The 19,308-nt window shown below is 42.4% G+C and overlaps 1 protein-coding gene across 1 annotated transcript in view; it reads right to left on the bottom strand.

The window, feature by feature from the left end:
- Nucleotides 1–1,987: 1,987 nt before the first annotated feature.
- Nucleotides 1,988–19,308, bottom strand: part of ACVR1 (activin A receptor type 1) — a 74,977-nt gene continuing 57,656 nt past the window's right edge. Inside the window, exons 6-10 of the mRNA XM_035131858.3 lie at nucleotides 18,470–18,616; nucleotides 16,606–16,881; nucleotides 14,221–14,418; nucleotides 6,552–6,682; nucleotides 1,988–5,406 (exon numbers count right to left, since the gene is read on the bottom strand). Of these exons, the coding sequence (XP_034987749.1) occupies nucleotides 5,272–5,406; nucleotides 6,552–6,682; nucleotides 14,221–14,418; nucleotides 16,606–16,881; nucleotides 18,470–18,616 (887 nt within the window). The 3' untranslated portion in view covers nucleotides 1,988–5,271. The remainder of the gene's footprint in view (nucleotides 5,407–6,551; nucleotides 6,683–14,220; nucleotides 14,419–16,605; nucleotides 16,882–18,469; nucleotides 18,617–19,308) is intronic.

Raw genomic sequence — 19,308 nt, 5'->3', positions numbered from 1 at the left:
CCTGTATAATACCTCCAATCCAGTGTTGACCACACTCACACATTTAGGTGCATGCTTACAATGTCCAAGGTTGTATACTTTTAAAAAATGCAGCACTCTAGGAATTCTTGAAAAATGGAAAATTTGGTGAACAATAAACAAACACTTCATACTACCCTTTGCACTAAAGAGTCAGAATCCATGACTACCATCCGTTTGGAGCATTCATCCCAATTCCCAGAATATGTTCCTGCACTGCTGTGCAACTCAAAAGAGGCGTCCTTAAAATGCTGCCTCCTCATTGGCTGCTTGCAATCTTCTCTATATGAAAACTTCTCTCCAAGATTTACAGCTCTGCCTATCTGCTCCAGCTTGCTTAGGGAATAAACCTTGGACTCTGGAGCCTAGAACGATTATGTTTGACTGGCATCTTGAAAATAATGCTCTATTGATTTCCCCTATGAGACACATTACTTATCAGTGTATTTGTTTTGGAAAGTTTCTGGTGGCCAGCTCATTTTCTGCAAGCGTGCTTTCCCCATGTGTGGTGGTGATTGGGGAAAGGGGTTTTGCAAGTGCCAGGGCAGAGAAGGGCCATGAGCAGAATGAACAGAGAAATGAGACATAAAGCTTGAGCACAAAACAATGTACATCAGTGGAAAGGCTACATCACCTACTACAGCTGAGAAAAGACAATTGCTGGGCATTTAAGTTAGACCACAGGCACCATATAACCCGGGGTATGACCCTCCAGAAGATGTTCAACTACAACTTCCCATCAGCCCTCCAGCCAGCATGGCCAATGTTCAGGAACTATGGACATCTAGAGAGCCACCAGTTTCCCATTCCTGATACAGTATAAACCTTTATAAGAATGTGATAATACATTTACCACATATGCTACTTCCATCAGCTTATTTAACATCTAGTGGTTAAGACACACAATGCAATGGCTGCCCCAGTTAATACAAGTGACCTCATTTAACAAGTTTTCTTTTCTTTTCTTAAGGGAGATTAATTATTATGTCAACAGCACCGCACCCCTAACCATTTCAGCTGCAGGAACTGAAAGTTGAAAACAATCAATCCTCTTCAGAAATAAAAGCAGGCTTGCATAATTAGGAAACAAGGGCAAATATAGGGCCATCAGCATTATGCAGTTAAAGCAGTATCATACCTCCCCCACCCCAAAGAATCCTGGGAACTGTAGTTTGTTACGGGTGCTGAAAGTTAAGAGGCACCAATTCCCCTCCTATAGCTACAATTCTCAGTGTGGTTTAACAGTCAATTCCTCTTCCCAAGGAATTCCAAAATTTGTAGGTCTGTGAGAGGCAAGAGGGATTTCCTGAAAAATTGCAAGGTCACTTTATCAGTTATATCAATTGATCTAAAGTAACCTAAATTGAACAGTGCCACGACCACACATTACTGATAAAAAATACTGTACAGCAGGAGTTCAAGACACCAAGTTAACACAGGTGTGCGCACTGTTGCTGTTTTAAAAAAGCAATACATTTTAACACCAGGTTTAAATGAATGAAACATTACACTTGTCTTCCCTCTTCTACTCCTGCTCAACTCATCAAAACTAGTGTAGCCACCTGCTTACTTTTATTCAAATGTCCAATACTATGGAACCAAGCCAGTATTGGGGGGGGGCTTTAAAGCTATCAATGTGTCAAATGCAAGCTACAGACGTTTCAGAATTAGCTAGCCAAGTTGGTTTGCTTCTCCTTTTTCTAAAAAAAAAAAGCCCCCCAAACTCAGTGCTTTAATCTAGACATTGGACAATAATATTTTCCCTCCCTTTCATTGGACCTCAAGTTCTAGTTTTAAATCTATTTTGCAATATGAGCAATTGCAATATCCATCTAGAGTAACCAGTATGAAAGGGGATGGGGAACTGCTCTACTCTGCCAGTGAAAAGGCAATTTCTACCCGACCACTGTCATTTTGCAAGTTTTGAACATTGTACTCTGGCAGACTTTGCTTGTTAACAGTTTATCCATTTGTGATCCCAACACTTTTTCAGTTTATTCCATTTATTCTTGCCATTGACAACATTTTACCTGAATGCACACATTTCTCAACGTATTTTCAGAAGCATTTCATCTTGAAATACACATTTTTTAAGAACACATATTGTTGTTGATTTTTTGAGTGGAGAACTTTATTGCAAAATTCAAAGAAGTGTGAAATCCAAAAGATAACCACATTCCATTATGTACATTAGCCCAGGAAGCACAGATCAGATCTGTTCACACTAGAATTCAAAGAAATTGAATTTCTCAAGCATTGGTTAGAACTTTACTCTCCCAAGGAATTGTACACAGCCGTAGCTGACATGCTTGTTCCTGTGATGTAGGGTATCAAATAATCATGGTGTAAATGCACTGAATAAAGAAGAATGGGTGCTGAATTTGGTTTTTAAAAGGAAACATTTTTGATAAGGGATAGAAGGAACTACTAGCCTGGCCCACCATAGATTACCAGAATCAGGGTTTAATGCAGAATTTATGTCCACACACATTTTATTATTGCTGGAATCGTAAGAGGGCAATCGAGCCTCCTCTAAACAGATGCAATTTTATCTCCTCCAACACAGTCCTGCTGTGCTTGTACTATTCATTGACACTTCCCATGTTTCTACCATGCACTGGCAATCCTGCAAATACTTGACTTGCCACTAACAAGCAGTAGATATAGTACTACTAAGTAAGCAAACTTGAACTAGTAGTACAGATGTGCCAGAACACCCACAATTCATTAAAAAAATTAATATCACTTTCCTTGATAAAGACTTCCATACTGTTAAAAGAGGACTTCATCATTAAGAAGACATTCACAAATTAGGTTATTTCAAATTAACCATACAAACTGTAGAACTAGAAGTTTGCTTTTTAAGTAGGTAGGTAGCCTGGGCCTACCCACCAACACATGGAAAAGTTCACTCTGATTAACCAGACAGGAGGAGAGAGGTTATTTCTCCTCTCCTCCACCCGCCCCCAGTTTCCTTATCATCATTTATTTATTTTCAGCAGGATGAAACTTTTTGTGGCAAGCCATCATTCTCCAAACAAATACCAAAACTTCACCTCAACACCCTAGAAACCTCAGCGACAAATGCATCCAAACACAGACTCTTCCCAGCATTTCTTTGGAATGTGTCACCAGATCATATTATCCATTCAGTTTCCAGCACAGCAAATCATGGCACACCTAACCCCGGCTCAGAAGAGGGGCGATGGTTTGCAGCCAGGGTTAGACATGCTCAGAGTAGATCCGCTGAAACTAAGAGTATGACTGAGTTCCATCAAGTTCAATGGGTCCAACTCTTAAGCAGAACTGAGTTGGAAACAATCCCATATTCCCCTGCCCCCTGTATTCAGTGACAGGCGTAGCAGTGTTCCATGGAACACAGGCGCACAAATCAAAGCTCTTACAACGCTTCTCCCAAAAGGGCTTTCGTAAAGCAATCTGAAGGAGAATGGGGGAAATGGAAGCCGCAACAGGGCCCTGTCTTGTTTCGCTCAAAACAAAGTCTATTCAGCTTGTTTCCTAAGCTTGCAGCACCGTGCTGGTTTAACGGTTGTTAGGACAGCCACTTACATTCAGCATCCGTCGTTTTCATTATGAGGGCTCTACGGGGAGAACAGCTACACAGTATAAGGCAAGGCACTCAGATGAAAACTGTTTACTCAGGAAACTCAAGATTATTATTTTTTAGAACAAAAACAAAAACACCACGGTCAGAAAAGCATGATCTGATTTGTTCATACATCATCAAACAATAATTAATGTCCTTGCGAGGTCATTGCTCCAGCACGGACCCCACCTCCCCAACAACAACTGCCCGGCACCCCAACATCAGCATCACTTTTATGAAGAATCTCTCTGGTGTTTTCCAGTGGTTGTTATCCTACACCACCAGTTTGTTGACACTACTTCTGACTTGCAGAAACAGCAAAGGCAGGGAGGAGATATGCTGGTGATGCAAAACTTTACGGCGTTTACCTTGAGCCGCAGGAGGCACTAACAGAACGAGGGGACATTTTCTTTCCATGTGACTTGAAAATATTCTATGTCATTTATACAAATAACTGCTAAATACAAAAAGGAAGTAAATTTAAAAAATAGCTTTCTCCCCGCCCCCGGTAGAGTTTATATGCACATTACATATATAGCTTAGAAGAAGAAAAATGCACTTTCCCATAATACGATCCATGGCCTTCCATTCTGCCATTTGCTTCTGCTGCTCCCCTTTCTCTAGGATCAATAAGGTACTAGATGTGGCATCATTTGGATAATGGCTTTATATTTAAGATATAGATATAGATATATATATATTTATATATAAATGTTCCGCATATTTTGAACTGAAAAATATATGTTACAGACCACACGCATATAAAATGTGAAGCACTTTAAAAAAGGTGATTAAAGTGTATAACTGATAACACAGGGGGGGGGCAAGGGAGAAGGACCATTTCAGGTTATACCGTGTTGACCCCCCCAAAAAAAGACATCTGTAAGAAATAAATGATAGAAGCCACATAAAAATAAGCTTTTGACTATTCGCACTTTCCTCAGTATTTTAAAACTGTTAAGTGCACTAATAATAAATAAAAGTTTGCAGTTTCCTTATAAACAATAATTCCTAGCGTCCAGCATTATTGTAAACGGTACACATATGTAAAATGCAGATTTAAAATAATAATAAAAAGAGTCAGTTACAAGTTCAATTTCCCAAATTGGATTTCCCATTATTATTATTATTATTATTTAAAAAAACATATCAATGAGTACAGGGCCAATCATATTTTTGGCAAGTCATGTCTTTCAAATTAAACCGCAACAGTGCAAGTAAGGAATGCAAGGAATCCCTAGTGCAATAAAGAGAAGCGCAGGCAATATTGCTGATTCGAATTGACCACTTCCACTTGGGAGCGAGACAAGGAGACACTTTCCTTTTTGTTTCTTTTCATGAAAGAATAAAAAAAAAGCCATGGTTTTAATGCCCCACTTTTGTCTTAGGACTTCTCTTCTTTCCTTCCTTCCTTCCATAGGCCACCATAGATTCAGCATTAAGTCTTTACAGATTGGCCATTTGTAAAGTACCACGGACAGTCGCCGATTAAGGCTCACATGGGTCTATTTCCTTTTCAATGGCTGGTTAGGTAAACAACTCTGCCTATGTTTGAAGCCACTTGTGGCCGGATCCTAGAATTCATCAAGCCATTCTTCCATGCTGGACACAAGCCATGATGTCCTGTCAGCATCAGGTGCTGGTTATCAACAGTCAGCTTTGAGCTTATCTAAGGAATTGTCGATTTTGGTCAAAGTCTTTTTAATACGCAGCGCTGTTAATCTGGCTGATGGATTGTGGTACCAGCATTCTTTCATCAACTTGGCAAGGGAAGTTAACGTCTGAAAAGGAAAGGTAGATGGGTGTTCAGATCAGATCAAGTTTTGAAACATTGTCCATGCAAATCTCAGTAGACTTCAAGAATCTATATGTGATCATTTCAGACACCACACCAAGCTGTAGTCCAAAAGTGGAGAACAACCAGTCCTGGGTCGTTCTTGGCCTGCCAAGGGGTACAAATGGACATGCAAAGCAGTTTTCTGCAAACCATACCCACCAACTAGGTGACGTCACTGATGATTAATCTCGCATGGCTGTAAATGCCTGTTCCCAGCAGGAAATAGTCTCTTTCTAGGCAAGGCAGCAAGACTCAACCCCAGGCATAGGCAAACTCCAGCCCTCCAGATGTTTGGGACTACAATTCCCACAATCCCTGACCACTGGTCCTGTTAGCTAGGGATGGTGGGAATTGTAGTCCCAAACATCTGGTGGGCCGGAGTTTGCCTATGCCTGCTCAACCCCCTACTCATCAGCTGACAAACAGGGGTTAAATTCTGCTCTGGAAACAGGTGTGTGCAGTCAAAGAAAGGGGTGAAAGAAAGGGGAATCTTTGCTCCTTCATTCCTCTGCCACTGCTATAACAGGGAGGGGGAAAGGGGAGGCAAAGTTTTGAGCAGTAGGCGGGACAGCCCACCTGTCAGTCTTGTGTCATACTGACATTGTCTGAGTGACAGATGAGCACTCCCACACACCTGTCAAACATCACCTACAAGGCCAAAAAGGTTCCCCCACCCCTTCTATAGTCATTGAAGCTTAACAATGATTTGGCATCACTGTTACGTAGAGTTAGCCCCCACCCCACCCTGAGAAAAATAACAGCTATTCTGAGGGCAAGGATTCATTTCTGTGACCATGCACCCCATGTCCCTTAAGCCTTGTCCCTTAAGATTGTACCCACTCTTAAGGGCACATACACTGGCTTTTAGGAATGCACAAATGTTCTTCAACCTAGCGTCCTTAGATGTTACTGGACTACAACTGCCATCATGCCTGACCTCTGGCTAAGCTGGCTGGAGGTGATGGGAGTTGTAGCCCAACCACATATGGATCCCCAAGGTTTAGGAACACAATAGCAGACGTCGTTTTGTTTTGTTCTTAAAGATGAACTATAAGAAATATGGCATGATGTGATGGGCTGGGCACTTACAGGATCTGAAAACCATCTGTTGGGAATGTTTGGTCTCTGCTGATCCACACAGACAACTTTTCTCATGTCTTCAAAACTGGGGTCATTAGGCACTACGTCATAAAATGGAGGTTTGTAGTCTTCGACAATACCTACGACCAAAACACAACATAGATCCTGTAGTTGCATCAATACATTTCAGAATCTTCATTAGCAAGACAAAGTTCAGTGCATTATTACATAGCACAGAGCCTTAGCTTGTGACATCTCACCGATATTATGAAATGAATTTCTAATAGCACAATACAATCAAGACATTAATCAGCCAGTTCTCCCTGTGGGTTAGAAAGCAGTTCTTTACTCTGCAAAGAAAAACATATGTACAGAAGCCAAATACAGTTACAAACAAGGCTGCAGAGTCTTGGTAAATAATCTGGAGACAGAGGGGAGGTGGGGGGAGAAAGAACACAAGAACTCAGGATTCCAGTAGAGTATACACATGCTCCTAAATCCACACTATACAACACAGGGCCTGTGGAGAGTCAGAATGGGATGGGACAGTCATTTCGAAAACAATGGAATGAACCCCAATTCTATGCCAGCCATCAGGAGTCCCTGAAAACCTGTTTAAAACCATCTTCCAAGACTCAAGATGAGTTTCATTGGTATGCTGGCAGCAAATATGAGATATTGCACTGTGTGATTTAACCATAAAATTAAACCAGGGTACCTTGGATACTACTTGGGAAACAAAAATAAAGTGCCTACCTTCTGGTGAGAAGTGAGGTTACAGGGAACCAGACAGAGGGCCTTCTCAGCAGTGGCGCCCACCCTGTGGAACGCCCTCCCATCAGATGTCAAAAAGATAAATAACTACCTGACATTTAGAGACATCTGATGACAGCCCTATTCAAGGAATTTTTAAATGTGTGACATTTTAATGTACAGTATTTTTTTAATCTTTGTTGGAAGCCGCCCAGAGTGGCTGGGGAAACCCAGCCAGATGGGTGGGGTACAAATATTATTATTATTATTATTATTATTATTATTATTATTATTATTATTATTATTATTCCTACAGTATTAAGCACCTTAGCCATTTTGAACCTCCTATGAAAAAGTCATTGTATGTCATACTATTAAGGAGAGAGAGAGAAACTTGGCAAGAATAATTCAGGAAGGAATTCAGTAATGTTCAGAAATGTTCCTTTGAGTGATATTTTGCTCCACCTACATTTAAGAAAGCAGGCTAGTCATACATACATACATACATACTTTTTTTTAAAAAAAATACTACTTTGTTTATTTGCTTCCTGGGATCCTTAGAAAGAAAGGATAGGATTGAGATTTACTATAGGAGGAAAATCAGTAACAACAAAGAAATTAGCACATCGGATCATTTATATCATTGTCTTTCAAAGCTTAATGACTCATTATATGAGGTTGTGACCTCCGTGCATGCAATGCCTACATTTTTATATAAATAGATTTATATGCTGCCCAACTGACTGAGTTGCCCCAGCCAATCTGCGCAGCTCCCAACAGAATATTAAAAACACAATAAAACATCAAATATTAAAAACATCAAACATTAAAAACTTCCCTGAACAAGTTAATGATGGTTCTTGCCCACCAAGACAACAAAATGACCTTCACACCCCTTTAACATCAGGTGCTGTTGTAAATACACTTGACACTAATGCATTGAAATTTTCTTTTACGGTTAACCAAGTCTGCATTAATTCCTTCTAAATGCCTTCTCCTTTGCCAGCCTTTTGCATCTACTGCCTTACTGAAGAGTCCTTTGGGGACAATGGCTCGTCTATCATTTTTGACAAGTCCACAGGGTACGATAGGCAATCCATGTAACTAAAATCCCCAAGAGTAGGGAACCTGGCAAGAGCTGGTGACCCCTGCTGTCCCCACCAGGAACTCCACCCAGCATTGCAGTGCACATACAACGTGAGTCACGTTTCTGCCAGGTCAGTGAGGCCACATGTATCTATGCCAACACTCATATTCAGCTGCCAGCTACACTAAGGCGCAAGGTTCATGGCATTTCTCTCTCCTTTTCACCAACTTCCCTTGGCCCTTAAGTTCACCTGTGTATGCCGAATCCTTGGCCAAGGGAAGTTCTCTTCCTGGTTGTGACTTGTTTATATAATAATTAATTAATTATTGTTATTATTGTTAATGTTGTTGTTGTTGTTGTTGTTACACCCCGCCAATCTATCTGAGTTGCAACACTTCTGATAGAAAATTGTAGAAATCTAGAAGGTACTCTTTAAAGCCCAGCAGTGACATTCAGAAATTATTTCTGCATTTAATTTAGCTCATACAAATCCTTACGTATTTATTTTTACTTGGATTGGCCACACATTAATCCCATTCTTGTGCATTCATGCTGGCATCTAAACTAATCAGCTTCCAGCCGTCCTTCCTTTCTCCTGATCAGAAAGACTTCCTAGCAATGGTATTTTACCAGAAGGAGAAAAGGTACCCCTTTGCAAAGATGAAAAAATATGCCTGATTTTGCTAGTATGAGTGCTGACGACTGCTGGACAGATCACTGATTAATACGTTTCACGTTGACTATCAAGATTATACCTCGATGCAGGCTTCAAGGAAGGAAACCAAGGCACAAAATGAACACTCAAACCCTTCAAGATCCTATTAAGTGAGATTGCTTCCAAACGACTCTTAAGGAAAATCTATCTGCTTTTGGAGTTACCTGACAACATCGAGGAACAGTGGACCAAGCTAAGAACACCCATTATTGCAGCCTGTTAACAAACTATTGGATACCAAACCAAGAAACACCAGGACTAGTTTGATGAGAATAACAGTGACATTGAACACATGATTGACAAGAAAAGGAAGGCCTTTCAGATCTGGCAAAGAGATAGAAACTGTGCCACTAAGAATAAAACTTATGCCAGTGCTAAGGGTGAGGTTCAAAGAAGAACCAGAGAACTAAAGAACACCTAAATATCTTCACAGAAGTCAACGAAAAGCTTGGTCTTTCGCTCAACATCCAAAAAAACCAAAGTGCTGTACCAACAAGCACAAAACAACCCCTCTGCAGTGCCACAAATCCAACTCAATGGTGTAATGTTGGGAAATGTCAATCACTTCTCCAACCTCCGCAGTTATCTTTCCAGAAGGACCGACCCTGATACCAAAATCCAGCATTGCCTGAGCTCTGCAAGTGCAGCTTTCTCCCGATTGAGTGTTTGAGGCCTGGGACATTCATTTGTTGTTGTTTAGTTGTTTAGTCGTGTCCGACTCTTCGTGACCCCATGGACCAGAGCACGCCAGGCACTCCTGTCTTCCACTGCCTCCCGCAGTTTGGTCAAACTCATGTTCGTAGCTTCGAGAACACTGTCCAACCATCTCACCCTCTGCTGTCCCCTTCTCCTAGTGCCCTCAATCTTTCCCAACACCAGGGTCTTTTCCAGGGAGTCTTCTCTTCTCATGAGGTGGCCAAAGTATTGGAGCCTCAGCTTCACGATCTGTCCTTCCAGTGAGCACTCAGGGCTGATCTCCTTCAGAATGGATAGGTTTGATCTTCTTGCAGTCCATGGGACATTCATAGGGAAACCAAAATGCTTGTTTACAAAGCTATTATACTATCCACCTTACTGTATGCTTTTGAAACATGGACACCATCTCCAACTCCTCAAAAGATTCCATCTCTGAAAAATTTTTTATATCACTTGGGAAGACAGGTGGACTAATGCCAGTGTACTGGAAGAAGCAAAGTTCACCAGTGTCGAATAAATGATTCTTCAACATCAACTTCGTTGGACTGATCATGTTGTTCAGATGCCCGATTATCATCTTCCAAAGCAACTACTCTATTCTGAACTTAAAAACGGAAAGCGTAATGCTGGTGGTCAACAAAAAAGGTTTAAAGTCTCTTAAGGCAAATCTTTAAAAATGTAGTATAAACACCGACAACTGGGGAACACTGGCCTGCGAGCGCTCCAATTGGAGAACAGCATTTACCAAAGGTGTCATAGACTTTGAAGATGCTCGAACTTGGAACGAAAGGGAGAAACATATTAAGAGGAAGGCACATTTGGCAAATCCTCACCATGATCAACTCCCATCCGGAAACCTATGTCCCCACTGTGGAGGGACGTGTTGATCCAGAATTGGCCTCCACAGTCACTTACGGGCCCATTGTGAAGACCGTGTTCATGGAAGACAATCTTACTCAGCTACAAGTGATCGCTAAAGAAGAAGGAAGTGGATTGGGAGGCAGATAAGGCCTATCAAACAGGGGTCCACCATCCCCACTTACAGAGACTTGCATTTATACAACTGAATATTCTTATGCATATTTTCAGCTTTCTTGTTGACTGTATTACAGTAGAAGAAGCAGTTGTTTGGCTTTTACTCCAATGTGTTTTTTTTGGTGTGTGTTTTTAAAAAATACAAAGCCAAAGTTTTAAGGCTCCTATGGGGCTGCTTCTGGCACCAGACCTACTGAAGAAAGTCACCATAACCTCTGATCTACACTGTCATAACACTGTCATAATGAACCCTGCCATAGTTTCCTTCTATTAAACCAGAATAAAATGGATAATTTTTAAAGAGAAATGTCTTTGAACTAATGAAATATAATCCATAAAACCAGTAATAAACAGAGAACTTAAGGCTCAACCATTCTGACCTATGTTGCAGGAGACGAGAAGAATGCACCCTCATCTCATCCTTAATTCTAGTCCTGGTATGCTTAGACAGCGAGAAGGAACAAGAGGAGCTGACCCCTGTACTAAAAAGGCAGCAGCTGTTTGGGTGCCTCCTCTGAAGGTTCCAAAATCATGGTGGAAATTCTGGTTTGGTTTTGCTTTTAGTACAATCGTTGTCTCCCGCTTCCTCCCTTGTCAGCAGTGGCTGCACCTTCAACATGCCACAAATTGTTCTTGATTCATTTAGATTCAATGCACACCCTAACTTCACCATATTTCTGAGAAATCACTCAGAAACTTGAGAGTTCTCTATAGATAAACAATAGATGACGCTGTGTTTCTCTGATTTTTGTTAGGCACAAAAGAAGACTGGTCATTTAACGGTTCTAGGAGTACCCATATCAGTGTGAAATTCCCCCTTGTCCATTTCACACAACAGGTTCCGGCAGCAACTTCCAGGTGAATTTTGTCCTAGGTTCCACTCAATCCCTACTCACTCACCTTTTTGTGGGGGGAAATGAACCTTTTAAAGCCAAGGTGCTATTAAGGAACATGCAAAATGATGAGTGGCTATGCATGACCATCATCAACCTTATGGCTACTTTGTCTGTATGTGCTCTGAAGGTCACCACCTTTCTGAAGATACATAAGTCAGGTCAGTGCCTGGATAGGAGACCACTTGGGAAACAAATTTATGTTCCATAATGGAAGAAAGGTGGGATATAAATGTAAGAATGGCCATCTAAGGTCAACAGGTACTGTGTCAAGCCACATATTCTCCATGTGTTCCTCCCAGCTCATCCAGGCTTGCTGCACTGAGGCTTCCATTACCACTCGAATGTCATCAGCTGCCCTGTTACCTTTGTTCTCCTTTCTCCATAAAAGCAGGGAAAGTGCTAGCTGAAAGCAGGTACCATCTTCAATGGCAAATAGGGCTGCCTTGAGTTGGGGAGCCTGTTCTTTTGACTGGCAGAGGAAAATCCGGGTGGAAAACCACTTGGTGCGCTTGTACACAGGACAGAACGTGAAACCAAGCGACTGAATGCAAAACAAACTGTACTGATTCCTGGATGTCTTGTAATATTTCCAAAGAAATGGGGAGAAACTGACCCATCACACACTTAAAAAAAAAACCAACAACTATTGTTAGGAGAGAGAGAACGATCCTGTTTCCAGCTCCACAATACTTTAAAATAGGGGGAGGAAACTCACTCCTGCGGGCCAAATCCAGCCCTCCAAGCCTCTCTGATCAGTCCTCAAAACTCCACCCAAGCCATTCCCTTTCCCAAGGTCACTCTACTCACAAGATTTGTTCGGTGCTCTCCTTGAGTGCTTTTGTCCCTGGCAAGAACTGTGATCATGGCTCTTTCTTGTCTTGATAGAGGATGGAGACATGCAAGTGAGTGCAAGCATAGAAAGGCCTCTGACTTTTCTGTAGCTGGAATGTGCCCAGCAGTACAACGGAAGAGTCACAGCCATTGCCTCTGGCATGTGGCTCCCAGGTTTACAACCCTCCAAGGGTTCCAAGAGCTAAGAAAGGTGATCACTGAATGCTTACACACATCCACGAAACAAAATGTCTGCCAATAAGCATGTAAGAATGATCCATGTACTACTTTTGAACTTTCCAATAGGGTGCTGCTCCAATTGGTCTTAAAAATGCATTCTCACTTCTACAGATGCCTTAGGATTTAGTACACTGTTCCTTTAAACAGCTTTACTTGAAAGAACTATTCCAGTACTTGAGATTGTAGGGATGCGGGTGGTGCTGTGGGTTAAACCACAGAGCCTAGGGCTTGCCAATCAGAAGGTCGGCGGTTCAAATCCCCGCGACAGGGTGAGCTCCCATTGCTCGGTCCCAGCTCCTGCCAACCTAGCAGTTTGAAAGCACGTCAAAGTGCAAGTAGATAAATAGTTACCGCTACAGCGGGAAGGTAAACGCTGTTTCCATGTGCTGCTCTGGTTCGCCAACAGCGGCTTAGTCATGCTGGCCACATGACCCGGAAGCTGTACACCGGCTCCCTCGGCCAATAATGCGAGATGAGTGCCGCAACCAAAGAGTCAGTCACAACTGGACCTAATGGTCAGGGGTCCCTTTACCTTTACTTGAGATTGTACATACACATTGTTTAAAATGCCACCGACCCCAGTACTAGTGCTGATGCTACAAAAAGGGGGGGGGGGAGAAAGTTGATGCTACCAAAAAAGAAAAGAAAAAATGAGTCTTCTCCATGACAAATCCATCTCCATTATTCCACTGTCAGGCCATGCCTCAGTAGAAGGGCAAAGCAATCCTCCTTAAGTTATGTTGCTGTAAGGATGAATTCTCCCTGCCACAGGCATGGGATTCCATGAAACCCCAAGGTGATTTCCTTGCCTTACTTAGAACTTTAGCAGTGAAATATTAACTGACTGGGGCTGATGAGAGATGTAGTCCGAAACATCTGAAGGAGTGCCAGCTTTTCCCCTTACAGAAATTGCTGCCCCCCTCCTGATCATTTAAGGTACACCTCAATGTGGTCCCATGTTTAAGTTTCAGCTATATAAACTGAATGAATGAATGCTTAAACAGAGATATTGTAAAGGCAAGTGGGGTAATCCGAACAGCTTTTGTCATAAGCTGAGAAATCTGTTGTGATCTATGAGTTTCTTTATACCACCTCACTTTATTTTAATGTAGTTGGTAATAAAGAACACTGGAATTTGACTTGGAATTTAAAAAGTACCTATTTTCTCTCTCTCTCGCACACACACACACACACACACACAATTTGAAATAGTATTTGGGGCAGGGTGGGGGGGCGAGAGGCATGTCAAGAAAAGTGGCAGTCCAAATCCTGCGAAGTAGGTAGGAGTTCAGTGCCATTTAAGGTGCAAATACCAGGATAGAAAGCTTGAAACCGCTTACTACTGAGGAAGATACAAGAGATGCTTTTCATCTTTAGTGGCCAATGGGTTAATACAACTAATTCTAGAAAGAAATAGATACTCACCATTGCTCACCATACGCCTGGCTACTTCCCAAAGGACCAGTCCAAATGCCCAGATATCAACACGTTTGTAAGAGTCAAAGCAGTCCACTTGGATGGTTTCATCTAAGACTTCTGGGGCCATGTAGCGCTTGGTACCCACACGGGGGTTGTTTCCTACATCCAACTGATTGGTGCTTTGGGAGTGCATGACTGCGAGGCCTGTAATTGCAAACAGAAGAGCTGTGAAGTCAGTGTTGGTCTTTCAGCTCAAGGGGAGCCCACCTTTTGCCATATATTTTTCAGCTACAAAGTGCCACCGTGTCATGAATTGAACCTGGGACCTCCTGCTTGGTAAACACTGGGATATGGCCATTTCCCCTATACCTACTCTAAGAGATTAGGAAGACGTTTGTAAAGCAACTCTAAAACAACACCCAGTCACAGCAAATCTAAGCAGCGACAACACGACACCACTAGACTAGTGTTTATGTGGTGGGAGTATATTGTGGTCCAGCAGACCAAGTGCTTCATAGCCATTATCCTGTTCACACATCTGCTGTAAGGGGTGGGGATAAATCTTAACTCCCAAGGTTTAAGGTGAGCTTTTGAGGAAATCGATGGAACCAAAAGTGCAAGGAAGGCTAATGCAAGGACAACTGTGACCATAAAAATGGGTCAAATCAAACACCTTCCAAAAATAAACCGCAGACACATATGGTCACCAGAAAGTAAGCACGTTTTTTAAAAAAAATACAGTATGCAAACTACTCCACACAGTTTGCATTCTGCTCCAACCACCAAATAGCTTAAAATTGAGATGTATTACACTACAGCCTTCAAATAGCAGCAATTTTAAGTAAGTAAACTAGCAACCACCGAAAAACGAATGACAGTTTACAGTTAAGCAAAGGCCACACAAACGGACCTTTCATGAGCCCATCATCAATATGAATATTGCTGGGCAACATGGAGCACTTAAAAGTGAAAACACCTTTACTTTATATCTCAGATATGACAATTAAATCTTTGTTGAAAGGGACAACTGCATACAGTAACTAAGCAGCCCCATATAAATTCAAAGGGATTGCAAGATCCATGCGTACAAAGTTTTCAAAAAGATACAATCCTGCATGGGACAGAGCAATCCAATTGACAGGCTATCGTTTGGGCAGTGCAAATAATATATATCACACATAAGGTCCCTTGGCTTATTCAATAGTTTAAAGTGTCCTGTCTGGATGTGGTAATCTAGGAATACGGGGATTGCCATTCTGATAGGAGACATAAGAGATTCCATGCTGCATTTTCTTTTTTTAATATTAAAACATTCATTCAGAAGTTACAATGAAGCTTTGTCCACTGCCATACTATCAGAGAATGATCACTCCAATCCTCAGTCCTACATGTGATAGTGCCAGTGCAGATCCGCAGTGCAAATGCTTCTATTACGCACAATCCCCATGACCTGGGGTGGTTTTGCTCCCATCTAATGAGGCAGCAGTGCAGCATGGGAGGGCAAGGCAAGAGTGTGAGCGTGACAATCCAAAAGCCAGGTTCGTAGCTTCTGCCTTAGAAGTGCCGTAAATCCCTGATAATAACAACAACAATAATAATAATAATCTGAAGGCAGCCCTGTTTAGGGAGGCTTTTAATGTTTAATAGATTATTTTATTTTTCTGTTGGAAGCCGCCCAGAGTGGCTGGGGAAACACAGCCAGCTGGGCGGGGTATAAATAATAAATTATTATTATTATTATTATTATTATTATTATTACAGTGGAACCTCGGTTTACGAACGTTCCACGGAGGCGTTCATAAACTGAGAAGTTCGCTCCCTGAAGGCACATTTCTGCGCGTGTGCGAAGCGCCAATAGATCAATTCTGCACACACACGAGCTGCGCAGATCACTTCTGCGCATCCGATGCCGCGGAACCCGGATGTAAACACTTCCAGGTCCACGGCATTCGTAAACAGGACTGTTTGTAAACCGAGGTACCACTGTATTATTATTATCACAGTTGGATCCTTGTCCCAAAGCAGCACCTGGACTCTAAGCTGAAACCTAGAACCACACAAGCTGCTGTCTTGAAGAGAAAAAAAGCCTTCATTCATGATGCCATTGGTGGTGTTTCCCCTCCTTATTTTTTATTGCTCCAACACATGTGTCTCTAAAACCATTTATGTCCTTTACAGGGCTGTACAAACAACACCAGAAAATAGTATGCAAGATTCTGCAGACAGGAACGAGACTTAAAAATGATGTGCGCCCTCTAGTGGATGAAGAATACCCCCCCCCAAAAAAACAACTCTTAATCCAAATAAAGAAAGGTCCTCAGGAATTGCATCAGGTTATTTGAGGACTGCATATTTAAAATGCAAAAAGAAGGAGAAGGGAAAACCACTCACCTAGGTCTGCTATGCAACACTGTCCGTTTTTCTTAACCAGGATATTTTTACTCTTCAAGTCTCGGTGAGCAATGGCAGGTTTCCCTTGAGTCCCAAATATCTCTATGTGCAAATGTGCAAGGCCGCTAGCTATAGACAAGACTATCCGCAGGCAGCTCACTGTGTCGAGCGTCGTGAGTTGCAGATAGTCATACAAAGAGCCCATCTCATGGTAGTGGGTGATTAGCCACAACTGAGTGCTGGAATTCCGAGAGGTCATATCTGAGGCAATAAACCCTGAAAGAAGGAGAAGAAACATTAGGTGAAAGATTAGGGGCTTCCTCCCCCCCCCACTATCTAAACCATAGGTCGCCAAACTAAGGCCCGGGGGCCGGATGCGGCGCAATCACCTTCTAAATCCAGCCCGCGGACAGTCCGGGAATCAGCATGTTTTTACATGAGTAGAATGTGTCCTTTTATTTAAAATACATCTCTGGGTTATTTGTGGGGCCTGCCTGGTGTTTTTACATGAGTAGAATGTGTCCTTTTATTTAAAATGCATCTCTGGGTTATTTGTGGGGCATAGGAATTCGTTCATTTTTCCCCCTTCAAAATATAGTCCGCCGCTCTGAGGGATGGTGGACTGGCCCCCTGCTGAAAAAGTTTGCTGACCCCTGATCTAAACTCTCTCCAGAATTAGGCCATGCAAGAAGCAGACTGTAGCGTCGTTTTCCTCCCTGTTAAATTCCAGCTTCCAAACCCACAATCTCAGCTTGTTGACTGACAAGGTCTACAAAATGGCAATGCACATACAAGTCCATTACTGCCAATACTCTGAACCCATGCCTACCAAGGCCTCAGCTGCACTACGCATTTAAAGCAGAATCGTGGCTTCCTCCAAAGAATCCTGGGAGCTGTAGTTTGTTAAGGGTGCCGAGAGTTGTTACTCCCCTCACGGAACTACAGTCCTCAGAGTGGCTTAACAGTCAATCCTCCACCCCAGGGAACTCTGGGAATTGTAGCTCCATGAGGGGAACAGGGGACTCTCAGTTCCCTTAACAAACTACAGCTCCCAGGATTCTCTGGGAGAAGGCATGGCTGATTAAAGTGGTACGGTACTGCTTTACATGTATGGTCTCTTCTGTATATACTCCATGGGGATAGGGAACCTTAGACCCACAGGGGCAAGCCACAAACCACAGCTCCTCTGAAGGACAAACCGCTCAACAGCCTCATCCTGTGCCCTCCCCTCAAGTGCTTTCACCTGCTTGGAACGTGTCTTTAAAATGTGATACTTATTGCTTGCCTGGATGGACAGATACGATGCGAGTATATGTATGCACACATACATGTGAGGGAGGGGGAGGGCAGGTAGAAACTTTTGCATGGGCTGGAATGTACAACATTTAAGAACCGCATCAGTTGCTGTATCTATGGTCCCAACCACCAGCACACCATCCCTAGATGGTTGTCCATGGCAGGATGAGGCTGGTGGGCTGGAAAATGTTCCCCATCTCTAGCAAATATAGTCTGTTTTTAACAGTCTGCTTCATCTTATCTGCAATGGAAATGTGTACTGAAATGACATAATGCTTAATGCTTACACAGAGGTATACTTAAAAACATTTTTATCATGGTGCACATATGGTATTTGGTCAGCGGGGGAATCGTGCTCATGAGGATGGTTTTGCTAACAGAAAACCGCATGTGAGGATATATTTCTGCAGGAGCCAAGTTTTTCTTGATTAAGGTGGATAAAAACTTAGTTAAAAGGGGATGGAGAAAGGCTTGCACTACAGTGTTCAGTAGACTCCGGGTCCAGGTCTTTTTTAATGCTCCCCACACCCTTATCTGTGTACAAAAGCCATTAAGAAAATATCCTCACCTAAAATGTTTTCATGCCTCAGCAACACAGTATTGTACAATTCTGTTTCCCTGAACCAGGACTTCTCGTCTCGGGAAGAAAATATCTTAACTGCAACATTTTCTCCTTGCCACTGTCCTCTCCAGACCTCACCGTATCGACCTTTCCCTAGAACAGACAAACAGATACATGGGATTTGAGCAGCAGTCTTCATTAAGCAAATAGTAGGATGCTTCCAGGCTAGACCAGAGCAGAGACTTGAAACTAAATCAACATTTTAAGGCACTTTAAAAACAAACTGTTTGTGGTGCTCAGGCTCCAAGTCAAGAGATTCTCACTTCAGGATGTAGTTGGGTGGGGAGGAAACATAGCAAGGACTTTGGCCAAATATCACCAATAACATCGCCATCCCTATCACCTAATTATGGAAGTTTCACCCATGTCTGGGTCTGGACGAGGAAGATTAAATCCTAGAGAGAGTGTTGCACTCTGGTTGCTGGGAGCCAGAAGTTTTAAGACCAACTTCAGAGGCACCTGGCTCAGAGATCAATTTAGGCCTTTTTCATGGTGGCCCCTCTTCAGTGCAATTTCCTCCCAAGAGCTAAATGGCTGGCTCCTTTGGTTCAGAGGTTTACAGAAAGCTTTCCCCCCCCAAATAACCACTTGTTTTCCTTGGCATTTAATGAAATGCTTCATTTTAGAGGAGCTGAACAGGTTGTTGGGTTTTTTTTACAGCTGTTCATTGTATACAGTACATTTAAACCAGCTGTACTGTTGCAATTTTCATGTTTCCATATTTGTTTAACAAAACTGTGCACTTGTTATTAACGGAAGCAGCTTCGGGGAAGCTACAGGCTTGA

The sequence above is a fragment of the Zootoca vivipara genome, chromosome 1 (assembly GCF_965207765.1).
Source record: "Zootoca vivipara chromosome 1, rZooViv2.hap1.1, whole genome shotgun sequence".
NCBI classification, from domain to species: Eukaryota; Metazoa; Chordata; class Lepidosauria; order Squamata; family Lacertidae; genus Zootoca; species Zootoca vivipara.
This window is presented reverse-complemented; position numbering and strand designations above follow the sequence as displayed.